General features: G+C 38.7%; 2 protein-coding genes across 4 annotated transcripts in view; one reads left to right on the top strand and one right to left on the bottom strand.

Moving 5' to 3' along the window:
• eps8l3a (EPS8-like 3a) overlaps nucleotides 1-13177 on the top strand; it is a 188079-nt gene that overhangs the window by 5184 nt on the left and 169718 nt on the right. The window contains exons 9-20 of the mRNA XM_059328629.1: nucleotides 29-165; nucleotides 269-377; nucleotides 513-586; nucleotides 691-765; nucleotides 1313-1458; nucleotides 2359-2506; nucleotides 2594-2640; nucleotides 2725-2821; nucleotides 2943-3047; nucleotides 3249-3334; nucleotides 4076-4205; nucleotides 4289-4406. Coding sequence (XP_059184612.1) covers nucleotides 29-165; nucleotides 269-377; nucleotides 513-586; nucleotides 691-765; nucleotides 1313-1458; nucleotides 2359-2506; nucleotides 2594-2640; nucleotides 2725-2821; nucleotides 2943-3047; nucleotides 3249-3334; nucleotides 4076-4205; nucleotides 4289-4300 — 1166 coding nt within the window. The 3' untranslated portion in view covers nucleotides 4301-4406. The remainder of the gene's footprint in view (nucleotides 1-28; nucleotides 166-268; nucleotides 378-512; nucleotides 587-690; nucleotides 766-1312; nucleotides 1459-2358; nucleotides 2507-2593; nucleotides 2641-2724; nucleotides 2822-2942; nucleotides 3048-3248; nucleotides 3335-4075; nucleotides 4206-4288; nucleotides 4407-13177) is intronic.
• LOC131967174 (AMP deaminase 2-like) overlaps nucleotides 4588-13177 on the bottom strand; it is a 34524-nt gene continuing 25934 nt past the window's right edge. For all 3 annotated transcript variants that reach the window (XM_059328623.1, XM_059328622.1, XM_059328625.1), the window contains 9 exons: nucleotides 12796-12990; nucleotides 12540-12671; nucleotides 12279-12442; nucleotides 11475-11601; nucleotides 11229-11392; nucleotides 10474-10594; nucleotides 9975-10148; nucleotides 9741-9851; nucleotides 4588-9047 (listed from right to left, as the gene is read on the bottom strand). In XM_059328623.1, the coding sequence (XP_059184606.1) occupies nucleotides 8832-9047; nucleotides 9741-9851; nucleotides 9975-10148; nucleotides 10474-10594; nucleotides 11229-11392; nucleotides 11475-11601; nucleotides 12279-12442; nucleotides 12540-12671; nucleotides 12796-12990 (1404 nt within the window). In that variant the 3' untranslated portion in view covers nucleotides 4588-8831. The remainder of the gene's footprint in view (nucleotides 9048-9740; nucleotides 9852-9974; nucleotides 10149-10473; nucleotides 10595-11228; nucleotides 11393-11474; nucleotides 11602-12278; nucleotides 12443-12539; nucleotides 12672-12795; nucleotides 12991-13177) is intronic.

Below are 13177 nucleotides of genomic sequence, written 5' to 3'. Positions count from 1 at the left end.
AAACCTTCTGTCTACTTTGTGCAAATAGAGGAGGATGACGACCCCGAGCCTGAACTGATGGAACAAGAGGAGGATCCACCTCCCAGATACGAGGTACCCTCATCGCGACCCTCCACCACCGAAGAAGAACCGCTACGCCCATACACAGAGCTGGACAGGAACATAGTGAGTGTATATTCATGTATAGTTTTTAGTATATTTTCAATATGTTTAGTGACATTTAGGAGAAGGAGGATGTGGGAATGAATTTCTTCTTCTTTCTTTACAGGATATCTTGAATCATATTTTAAGCGACATAGAAATCTTCATGGGGAAAGTAGCTGCAGTTGTGGCAAAAAATGCAAAGAAAAAGAAGAAGAAGAAGAAGAAAGGAAAAGGTAATTTAATGCAGAATATGAGTGCAGATAGACTTTGTATGTAAATGGCAGTAGATTGTACTGGAATTTTCTGTATAAAAATGTGATTGTATACAAAATATCATCAGTCTTCATGTATTTATTTTGGTTCTTTAGTCATGGACGGTATGCCCCCCACAGAAGAGTTTGAAGTGTGTCTCCAAAAGATCAAATGTGGTTTGAACCTTTTGGTGAGTGTCCTTACACACCTTAAATACTATCATTATGGTCGGTGTTACTTTTTTTCACTCTTCACTGTTCAGTTTGTGTAACAGTAAAATGGTTCCCTTCACAGGGGGAACTCAATGGAATGCTTAAAAATCCCAGCGCTCCTGATTTGGTTCACTCCTTATTCTCCACATTAGCATTTGTAAGTGACTGCATCTCTTAAATTTGAAATTATCTTTTACAGTTGAAATATTGAGTGACGTGGACATTATTGTGTATGATTTTTAGAATGTGTAATCACTGTTAAAATGTTCAAATTGCACTTTAAACCCTATTCTCTAACATTCATCTACTGTATTAGACAACTTCATTGAGTATTAAGAGTTTTATCTCTTTTTCTTACATACAAATGCTATGTATATATAATATTACTATGTTTTTGTTATGTATGATTAATATTAATCTTAACACGTGTTATTCATCCTTCTTGTTGAATTAGTGAACCGGGATGCCCCAGTGTCACCCAATTTATGTATTTTTAACTTTTGAATTTTCTCTTTATATTTAATGCATTTTTATTATATGTGTTTTTGTAAAAATGAGGTATCCATGAATATGTGTTGGATCATTTTATCCAATTTATTTGCTGGACTTTGTCTCTGATCATTGTGGAAGCCGTCTGTGCTGTTACACCTGAGCTCATTACAGGACTACTGTACAACACAATGAGCTGTGTGTTTCCCCAACAGGTGGTGTCTCACTGCCATGAGTATCTGCCACAGACCATTGTGGCGCCGCTGCTGATACCCGAGTGCATCCGTCTCATGAGTGAAGAGGCCTCCACAGAAGAGGACCAGCTGTGGCAGTCTCTGGGAGACGCCTGGAACATCCCCAGGTTATACACTGGACACTGTTGGACCTGATGAACTGCTGTTTTTCTATCTGCATGAAACCAAAATATAAGTGTCACTGGGGGAAAGTAACTAAGTACATACATACTGTACTGTGTTTAACTTTTACCTTAGATACTGATAGTTTATTTGGCAGAAAGAACCATCACATATTTTTGCATGTCATTTCATGCCACGGCAATATAAGATTGCTCAGAGCAAGTGTTCTGGAAGTGAGGTAATGTAGTATAAAGAGCAAGAAAGTCCACGCAGTGAGGAAGTGGAGGTGGGTGGATGGGTCAAACAAACCAGCCAGGAGACTGCTGTTCATATCTGGTGTGAAAACAAAAATCAATGTTGACTTATTTATGTTAACCTCTTAACTTTTATGTGACAAACAAACAATGGGGCGTTAAATTACAAAAGCTTAAAGCTTCAAAGTGGTGCACTATTAATAAGCCTTTTACATGACATCATGTTTCGCTAGATCGTAAGCTTGCATCCAAGAGGAAGGTACAAAAAAGGATGAGTACAACACAGAAAAAACGTAAACATTTGGTTTGGTTGGGGAAAAAAAGTGACTGCTGTGTTTTTGTAGTAGGAAATCAGGTTGGCTGAGTCGGTGATCTTTTTTAAGTCTCTTCTTAAAACCTACTTTTATCGGATAGCTTTGACTGATTTTACTTGAGCTTTAACTTTCTTTGAACTGTCTTTTAATTGCACAGAATGTTTTCATTTTCTTATTAGACTGCTTTAGTATTTGTACACTAAAATAATTTTTTCCCTGTTTTTAATTCACCTTTATAAAGCACTTTGTAACATGTTTTGAAAAGTGCTCCATAAATAAAGACTATTTATACATTATTAGTGTCAAAATACTAATCAGTTATGATTTTGACAACCAGCACCAAATGGCCAGAAGCTGACGAGGACATCCCAACATACAATCTGGAGTTCTCTGACGGCTGGCATCCTCCTGAATTGAGAGAAGCACCTGAACCCAGTGAACCAGTGAGAAGACAGGAGCACCAGCAACCTGCACCACCCAGCCAGGTAAACATTCAGTATGACACCAGCACAGATTGACTGGTAGTTTGGGGAGAAAGATGAAAAACATAACCAGACTGTGTTTCTGTGTAGGCTCCAGCCAAGTGGACGGCTCCACCTCAGCGACCGCAAAAAACACGGTACACACAAGCACATAAAGTACAAATCAATGTCACATGAATGTTCAAAGTTTTATATTTTTTGTTGCTCTTTGCATTTTTCAGCTCAGGTGAATCAAAACCGTGTCCCATGCGTGTTTTGTTTGACTTCATCTCAAGAAACCACAGAGAGCTCACCGTCACAAAAGGAGAAATAGTTGAGGTGAGTATTTTTTGTGACAAGAACCAAGTCCTCTTTCTGCTCTTTTTGAGTGGTATTAGTTACAAAATATTTCAAACAATTGTTTGAGACACTAGATAGTCTTTGCTCTGTCTGTCCCCAGCTGCTGGACAAGTCGAAGCAGTGGTGGAAAGTGAGGAACAGCAGAGGGGAGGTGGGCTTTGTGCCCAATAATGTCCTGGAGGCTCATGACGAGCAGCTGATGGAGGTGAGGCTCAGATCACACTGGTGGGGATGGAGGAAATGCAAATTACTGCACTTCAGTAAATTGAGCTTTTACTGCTTACACAGTATACTTGTGTGTAATTATGCGTCACTTCTCAGTAATTCTGACCTTTTGGCTGACATTTAGCTGAGTAAATCAGAGTGCAAATATGACAAAAATGATTACAAAATGTAATTTTCTCCGCAGACTGGAGGTCCGCCCGTCCTCACAAAGAAATCCAAGCCTGCGGAAGTGAAAGCCTGGCTCGAAGACAAAGGCTTTAGTAAAATGTAAGTACATGCAGTCATTGGTACAAAATTAACAGATACTAAAGCGGGATTTGATTATTTCATTGCTCTTACCATCAGTATATTGCATTATTACTAATTAGCGTTAACAATTTAATTCCATCAGCCTGAAGGGAAGCATGTAAATCTGTGACTGAATTTACAAATTAAAATAATGTAATCAGCTGCTTTAAAAGGTGTATGATGAAGTTAATTCCCACAAACAACACCCTTTCTGTATCTCCTCACTTACAAGATTGTTAAAAAAAATGGCAAATGTGTTTTTTTTTTTTTTTTATGTTTCATTGAAGGCATTTTGGGTCATAACACAGAAACAAATAGTATGCGAGTCATTCTTGTGGGACTGGGACAAAACAGTATTTAAAAAAAAAAAAAAAAAAATCATAATATTTTGTCATGTCATTGGGACCAGACAGGAACTTTTACAGAAAGTGGGATTGTGCAGGAGTGAAAACCCACTCCTGTGTCTCCCTCTAATGTGGGCTTAAAGAGTAGATTTATGATGCAGGAGGGTCTAACCAAAGAGAGAATGTAGGATACAGGTCTTTAGAGCCTGTTTAGGGACTAAATGTCAGGAAATATTGGCTTCTTCTGTTTTGACTTTTAAAATTGATTATACAATTTTTGGTGCAATACTGGCTGCTACATTTTTCAAATGAATGTTACAGTTTGGCCAAGTCATACTTTAACTGATTAACGATCAATATAACTTCTCCTTGGCAGCACTGTACGCTGTCTGGGCGGGCTGAGCGGCTCCATGCTGCTGGGGATGACCAGAGAGGAGCTGAAGACCGTGTGTCCAGAGGAAGGCGGGCGAGTCTTCTTCCAGTTACAAGCAGTCAAGGCCGCCATGGTAAGTGACTCATTTGTCTCCACTGATGAATGCTGGAGCAAACACAGACGCCCCTCTGACTGTTTTGTGTTTCAACACTGTAGGCCGCCAGTTAAAAGAGAACAAGAAAACATCAAAGAGGACAGAGAAGAAGAAATCATCATGAACCAAAACAACTCACTCAAATACTGTACACTATCAGATCATATGAAGCCATAATAAAAAGATCAGGGGAAAAATACAATCCAATCAGATGGCAAGTTATTTGATAAAGTGTAAATTAAAGTGCATCGATTCAGCAATACAATGTAATAGTCTTAATTATATATCACATAATGTGTCAAGCACAAAGCTATGTGGTCATTATGTAACCTGTAAATAAAAATTATCTGACACAGCACAGTTTTAGTGAATAAACATGCTTTATTTCATTGTTTAGACATTACACATGAACCTTATCAGAAGCATCTGAATCTGTTGAACACTGGCAATCCATTTCAGGCAATAATATGGCTACAGGTCAATGGACATCAAAATAATAAGAAAAAAAAGAATCCCATTTCAGAAAGTGATGTGACTGTAAAACAGAGATACTTTATGAGAAAAATATCAGCTGAACACAAACATATCAAGTGTTAGTATCAGAATACTTATAATAAATGGAGTGAGGTTAGTATATAGAAATGAATCAATGTGAAATATGAATATAGTATAGCATATATTTGAATAATTGGTATGTTTTTGTGTTGACATCCAATAATATTTTATCTTGTGCAGTTATTTACTGGGATTAATTGATTGTCAAAAGAATAATTGTGATGATTGATGGAGTTAAAATGAATAACTCTGCCCCCTCTTAGTTGATTAGTCAACCAATCAGTTGTTTTGTTCATAGTCGACTAAGATTTCTTTAGCCGACTAGTAATTTTTTCATGCTTTTTTCATGCTGAATGACTTATTTCCAAGCAATTTATGAGCAAATCTCTGGTAAACAGAAGATTTAATGTGTTGCTTTTGCATGATTCTTTGTAGAGAAACACAGTTTTAGTGATCAATTAATCAAATTTAATCAATTAATCAACAAAGAATTTCTTTAGTCGAGGACAGCTCTAAAAAATAACCAGTGTACTGGTTCAAGCTTCTCTGGTGTCTATGATAGCAATTTTTTGGTGGGTTATGGCCACTTCGCTGGGCTAAAACAGACAATTGAATACATCAATACCCCATGCACTATAGGGAATTATGACGACACCTTTTCACAATTTTCTGATATTTTCTGAACATAGCAATTATTCGATTAATCCAGGAAACAAGTCAGTGGATTAATTAAAAGTGAAAGTAATCATTAGTTGCGGTGTTCTCTTGCTGAGCAGCAACATGACAAACTGTCAGAGATTATTATCTGTGAGGTAGGCTGCACTGTTGTGAGGGCAGACAAGTGGCTCTGTGGTGACGGTAAAGACAACATGAAACCAGTATATACAGTAAATGCTGTAAACAACAGCTGAATGGATGGAAACGGTTCAGTTCAGTTCAGATTCTAATTGGGCGTTTTCACACCTATAGTTTGTTTGCTTCAGTCTGAATCTGGTGGAAGAGTTTTCCACTTGGTTTGCTGAGCTTATTGGTTGGATGAGTCTGGGACAGGAGCAAGAAAGTGAACACAGATAGAAGGTGCTGCAGTGTATATTTCTGTCAGAGAAACCATGGCTTGCAAGGATGCAAAGTGCACCTGGCTAAAGGAGCAGTTTGTCTCAAACTCTGATCACGCTCCCAGCACAAACGAACCGCTCCAGAGCTCGTTTAGAACCGTTCTGGTTGTTTCTGTCCGCTCCCGAATGTGATTTCAGCTAAATTAAACCAGGCAGGTATGAAAACGCCCTCACTTATGACACATCATATCAGGGTGACTGTCATCAAACAATTATTCCCATAATTACCTTAAAACACGTTGAAAAATAGTCAACAGGATGGTTGTTCAACATTCAAACTTGGAAAGGCCACTAACAGAATGAAGCTGCAATACATAAAATATTTTGTGCTTGGGTCTAAAGACTGATGCTATTGGACGAGTCAGTGTCGATCAATGGCTGAAATGAGTCTTTGCAACCAAACAAAAAAACAAACAGAAAAAAGCCAACTCTATTGATTAGACATAAAAATATAGGTTAGTTTTCAGTGTCTGATAGGCTACTGTAGAGACAACATTTGCCTTTAAAGTAAGAGGTATCTATCAAGGCGCAATAACTGTGCTGTAAAAATGAACGGAGAATGATCACGAATAAAAAATAAACAAAGAGTGAACAAAACGGTTAGCGTAATATTAAATTGGCAGGATAGACATCCATACATGGTGTCTGATTAACAAATCAAAAAGGCAAACAAAGATAAAACTGTATTGGAAAACCTATATATGGCATAATGCTAATTCACAATGACCAACAGCAACAAAACTAAACCTCAACATTAATATATTGTGAATATAAAATTTCTTATCTCTATATCCCCTTTAAAAAAATACACTTTTATACATGAAATCCAACAAAAACGCACTTTTTTCGTCATGTTCAGTGCACAACCTCTGGTGCATCCCATGAACACTTAGAAGCTACTGTATTCTTGCTGAACAAATACGGGTTCTCATCTTTCATCCTAATCATCTATAAAGCAAAATAGGTATATACTGTATACTGATACATTATAGTTGGTTATTCAAATAAAGGCTGACGTTTTGTGATTCAAATATTACATGACAGTAGTATCTAGGTTTAAGAAGAATGCTCACAGTTTGTTGTGAAGTTGGACCGTGTCCAGTGGCAGGTAGAGTGGTGTGACAGTGTGGGGAGTGTACAATACAAAGTGTGATCCCAGCTTTGATCAGATTTGCATCCAGTTTATAAAAACAAAATGCTACAAGAACCATGCAACAGTGTCAACCATGTCCCAGCATGGTTTGCTCGTCTCTACATGGTGGACAATGCTGAATTTAAATCTGTTTTCGGCAAACAGATTTCTGACTGATTTCTGAAGCTTGTCGGCAGCCCTGAATTAGTTAAGATGCTTTACATTACAGCTCGCTGCAAACGACTCATTCTCTTCTGCCATCCATTACTCATGCAGGCATGCAACAAAAGCACTTGGAAGCAGAGAAACAAATCAGTTTTCCTCATCAATCGAAGGCCAGGGTAAAAAGCTATTTTACACCGAGCATGCAGTGAGGTGGTTTCAGTTCCGTCGGTGTTCCGTCAGCATAGAGGACTTCTGTTCATGGCCGAGGAAAAGTATGCAAAATAGGTGGTACGGAAAAAAACTGGGCATTTTTAGCCCGAAGCTAAAAATGAAAAGGCACTGTGGAGTCTTGGCTTGGTGCATATTTACAGTGCACAGCATGCAGGGGGGGGGGGGGCTCCACATCTTTCTGGTTTGTCCATTAGAGAAGGGATTAGTTAAATCAGGGACCAAAGGAGGGACAGCATCTTCACAGCCACAGTGAGGTAACGGTAAGGACGTTCTCCTCAGACGACACAGATTCCAGTCACACTTATTTGTGCTGTGGTTCAAATCTACGATGCCCATGTTCCCCTTTTTTAGCTCTTGTACCACAGAAATACAATCAAACCAAGATGATTCTCAACATTTACTGGACGTCATTTGCAGCTAAAGATGAGTTTTTGTTTCGTGGAATGTTTGCAGTCAACCACCAGGAAATTTGCTTCTCTCGTCACTCGGGGGTTGTGGAGTTTCTCTCTGAGCTCATTAAAATCACGGAAGAACGATTGTTTGTGTGCAATTTGGCAAATAAATGATCTGAAACCACACCAAGCTCCATGCATGGCTGATATCCAGACAGATGCTACACTCTCTTCTTTCTTTCTGATTCAGTTATTGTACAGGCTTTAAGCTGCCCTGAAGTGGCTTAAAACATGAAACCTGTCAAAGTGTGTTGTGCGGGTACGTCCAGACTTCACCTCAAATAATAGCTCTAATATCTATACCTAACAAAACATCTGTTATTATAGTATATGAGTTTGTATAATGAAGATGGCAGATGCTCTAGTTTCTGCTAAGCAGCATGACTGTATAATGGAAGGTAAGCAACATTCAGAGCTGTGAAGAAAGTTTCAATGTGCTGGTTGTAAGTGTTTCTGTAGTACATGGATACTACACAGATAGTACATGCTTTGTAATGTGTCTGGTGTGTATGGTGAACCTCTCGCTGACTATAACAGAATAAATCACAGGGATCATTTGATGGCTTTGGCAGGACGTGATGGCCAGTCAAACGCATGGACTAAGAAATAAGGACGACATTGCCCTGAAGGTGATGAGTGCTTTCCATTCACAAGAAACACTGGTTGTGGTCCTCTCTGCTAACATTCATAATGTTGACTGAGACTAAACATGCCCCACAGAAAAACAAAAACAAAATTGAACAACTTCCTGCTACAAGAAACCTAGGAACATAGAAGCTGAAGTGCTCTGGCAGCACTGTATCCTTGGCTTTTTGGTAGCTGTGTGTGCGGCATACTTCAATAGTGTTGGTTGGTAATGGTTATATTGTATGTATGATGCAATAGAGTTACCCATACACCACTTCTCTTCAGTGTCATGCTGGAGATTTACAGGGCATGTCTTGTTATTGAGACTTCAGCGTTGTCCTGGGAGAGGGCCCATGGTCAGAGATTCCTCCTCATCGATGGGCTCCAGCTCTTCAGTGCGCACAGCGTGAGTGATGAGCTGGAGCTCCTCAGAGAGGGTCTCGCTGCGGTACGCCACGCGGATGTCAGGGACGTTGGTACGACGGATGTCGTTGCTCTCAGGACCCTCCCGAGAATAACTAGGGCCCAACCAGTAGCTTTTGGCCTGGAATTAACAGAAGCTACATAAGTGGGAAGCTCAGATATGAAATGAACAATATATGACTGACAATTATTTTACTCTTTTACTCTTTAGATTTTAAATTCCCCCTTCTACTAATGAGTCTGAAGGACACAACAGAGAATAATGTAGACCCACACCCAGTGGCCACTCAATTAGGTACAACTGCAGGTTATTTTGTGCGATTCATTCATAAGTCAATATATATTTTGTAACTCTTGTTTTTGTCATGACCACTTTAACACAGTAGTCAAATACTGCTCAGTATTTTTCGAGCTTCCACACCACAAAAGTTCATCCTCTACCTGCATGAATCTAATGAATTAATAGTTTTGATGCAAAATATTCCCAGGCGAGTATTTTTCATTTTCCCCTGTGTTGTTATAGCTGTTCTTTTAAAGTATGGTGTGAAGGGAAGTCATTCTTAGCGATGATTTCTAATATTCTGCACCCTTCATGTACTTAAATGAGGAGGAAAAAAGCGTTAACTATTAATTTAATTTAAACATTTCTGACAGTGTCACCAAAAACCTTAATAACTTCATGAAAAGATGACTTTAGGCCAGAGCTGTTGAGTTGAACTGTATTGGACTGTACAGGTGTGCCTAATAAAATGGCCACTGAGTGTATATCACCTGTTTAAATAGACATAATGAGAGGTGGTTTAAACTAGTTCACCTTGTGTGAGAACCCGCTCATGAGCACGCTGTTCCTTGCCAGCTCACACATGTCACAGGAACTCAGTTTCCACACCTGAGTGGCAATGCTGTACTCCTCCATCAGAGGCTCCTGGACGCAGAAAAACATGTGGGGGAAATGGCAATTTTAGCCTCATCCTCACTTCTGATCACTTCAGTTTGTACTATAAATATAGGTTGTGTATAGTTTCAGAAAGACCTCATTCATACTGACCTTGGTGAAGTGGAACTGAAGAGGATCATCAGTGGACAGAGAGACCATGAGGCCTCTTGACAGGTACTCTGGCAGCGGGTTGCGATGGTAACTGAGGAACAGGCTGTTGTTACTCAGTGGTGACATGGCGATGCCAATTTGAGCCAGGTAGTAAAGATACTGCAGCACCGGGGCCTGATGGATATCAAAATATCAAGAAAGAGCATGAGAGACTAATTGAAACTTATATTCCATCAGTGAAGGCCTAGCAGCACCAGATAGTTTGTATCTCTCTTTATGCTTCCAGAAATATAATGCAGTCCAATCAAATCCAATTTGTCAGTAAAAAAACTGCCATTTGTCATTATCAGGTGTGCAAAAAGGAAAATTTGACAAACATGAAATCTTTTAGCAAGATTTTCAAATGAGTTTTGGAGCATTTGTAACAACAATAATTACATTTCAGCACACTAAACTGTTCCAAAGCAGTTTTTTGAGAAACAGTATGAGCTGTCCTCACCTTTCTGAGCAGCAGTCCATGAGAGATGTTCTGTGATAACATGAAACCTGACACCAGGTGGTGGACCGGCCCCGCCTCCCCACAGTGAGGACGCAGCACAAACATGTGAAATCCTCTCCGCCTGTGTCAGACAAACGTATTTACAAAAACATCAACATTTTATTTTCATTCTATTCATTTTATGTCTATAAATATATATATAATATCAATATCAATAACATATATTGCGATGTATTACTTTTTTCAGTTATATGAACCATATTATGTCCTCATTATGTCCCAACATTTCAGTCTGCTCATCTAACGTACAGTATTTTGAACAATGCAATGTACAGTTTTCAATTAAATATATTTTAAAAGGAATAAGTAAATTATCACACTCTGCTTTATTGACTATTACATAATGTCCAAATTTTCTTAGAATTGGGGTTGTACAATAAATTATGCAGCCTCTTCAGCAACATAGTGTAAAAGTAAATTACGGTTAAAATAATATAAGAATTAAATTAAACATCTCAACTCCATCTACTCATCTTTTTTTAGTACCAAAAATTTTAATTTGTATATTCAATATCATTAAATTATATAATAAAATATCATCACTTGCTGTCTGTGTATTGGTTCAACATTACCACACAAAATATTGCAACACCATCGTTTTTCCCCCACCCCTTATGATTACGCATCTAAATGAACTGATGTGAGGTCTAATAAATAATTTTTGAGTGTTATAAATGCATCGAGAGGACTCGAACCTTCGCAGGTGGTTGAGCACAGTCATGTTGGCGTAGGTGTAGTAGAGGTAGTAGGAGTAGGGTGGGTTGTCCTCTTCTGTCCAGTTTTCCGGCAGCGGACTGTCCAGATTGAAAATGTGGTGCTCCGGTTTCGACTCATCGTCCACGCTGTCGAAGCCCACCACCTGTGGATACATGTGCAATAAACACTCAGTTTCTTTGAATGTAAATCATCAGGATAGCTCGATAGCCTGAAGTGATACTCACATGCTCCAGGAAGAGATGAAGCTCAGGATGACTGCGTGGGTTGATTGTGACTTCAAACAGAGGCATGAAGATATTCTCCAACATCTCCTGGAAATTAGCCAGCTGCTTCTTTGTGTGGTACACGTCACTGGAGAGGGATTGATTGAACAGTGACATTTGCTGTTATGATAGAGATGATTTTTTGTTTTTGAAAAAACAATAAACCCACAAACTGTCATGACCCCAATAGCCTTATGTATAATTATCAGAACAATACAAACCATTCAGTAGTTAAAAAACTTGTTTTTTTAAACGCTCATGTCTATTAAAAGACAAGAAGGCCTGTGTATGAGTCTACACTAGTTAAGGAGGGAAGCTGGAATAAGTAAGGAAAGATACAGACTTTTGATGTGTATTTATTCTCTCTTACAGGGGCATAAACCCCAGAAATCATCAGAAAAATTAAGATAAGATATTCCTTTACTGATCCCCATGGGGAAAATTCAGTTGTTGCAGCAGCACAAGTACAGAGTAAAAACAGATTAAGGTAATAAAAATAGAATAATAAAAGTGATATAGAATAAAGATAAAAATATTTTTAAAAATAGTATAAAATAAAAATACAAACAAACAACCAAGACCAAACTAAAAAACTAGTGCAAACATGTTAAAGTGGCAATGAATTGGGGAACATATGTGCAATTAGTGTAAGTAATTCCTTTTTGTTCATGCTATTATTACAGCTGTATGTTTGACCACTGTGTATTTGACTAGCCGTAACAACAGTATGGCTTCAAGATAAAGCAAGTTGGATTGAATACTTACAAAAGACGGGGCACCTGGATGAGCCAGCGCACATTATCAGAGTACACTCGGTGTTTGAGGGCCCACTGAGCCAGCTTATCCCATTCGTCCCGGGAGCGACCGTAGATGGACAGGCGAAGCTCAGAGTTCTGATACTTGCTCTCCTCCAAGTCATACATCACCTCCTGGACAAAAAGTGTCGAAATATTTATGCATCAGTATGTATTGCTAATTGTTTTTAGATGAGGAATATGAATACTTTATATATGAGTTATTTCACACCTTGACTATGTGTGCAAAGTATTTTCCTTCAATGTGGTTGTCAGTCTTGATGAAGATCTCTCTGAGGATGGATTCTCCAATGGGGTTGTATTTGGCGTTGAACTTGTCAAACCGATGGAACGTGTTGCGGTCCTGATAAGTAAACAAAAACAGTCAAACCTCATCTCTAGCTGTTGCACAGTATCCCCTTGTTAACAGGACATTACAATATTTCTCACAACTTTAGTTAGTGTTTTCGGCTGCTCCCATTTCTTACCGCATGCATGTCCAGAGTGTCTACACTAAGGTCAAAGGCCGTCAGGTTCATGTTCTCAAACACGTCCTTGAGGGTCTGACCACGTCCACGCTCGATGTGCACGATCTCCCCTGGGTATTTCTTCATGGCTCTCTTAATGAATCGCAGCAGGTGCTTCTGGTTCATGCAAGAGGATGCATGTATGTGAGTGTCCACCTGGAGTCCGGACAGAGCAGAATATGTGAGAGGCAGGTACGAACATGGATCTCTCTTGTTATCTTTTAAAATGTCTTAATTAAATATATATGTCACATGGTTTGCAGCTGGCTTTGCATTGGAGTTAAATAATTAATTATTTTTTTTGTAGTATGAGAATATTGTCAATGGATGTTATTAAAGTAGT

This window comes from Centropristis striata, chromosome 3 (assembly GCF_030273125.1).
Source record: "Centropristis striata isolate RG_2023a ecotype Rhode Island chromosome 3, C.striata_1.0, whole genome shotgun sequence".
Classification (NCBI taxonomy): Eukaryota; Metazoa; Chordata; class Actinopteri; order Perciformes; family Serranidae; genus Centropristis; species Centropristis striata.
This window is presented reverse-complemented; position numbering and strand designations above follow the sequence as displayed.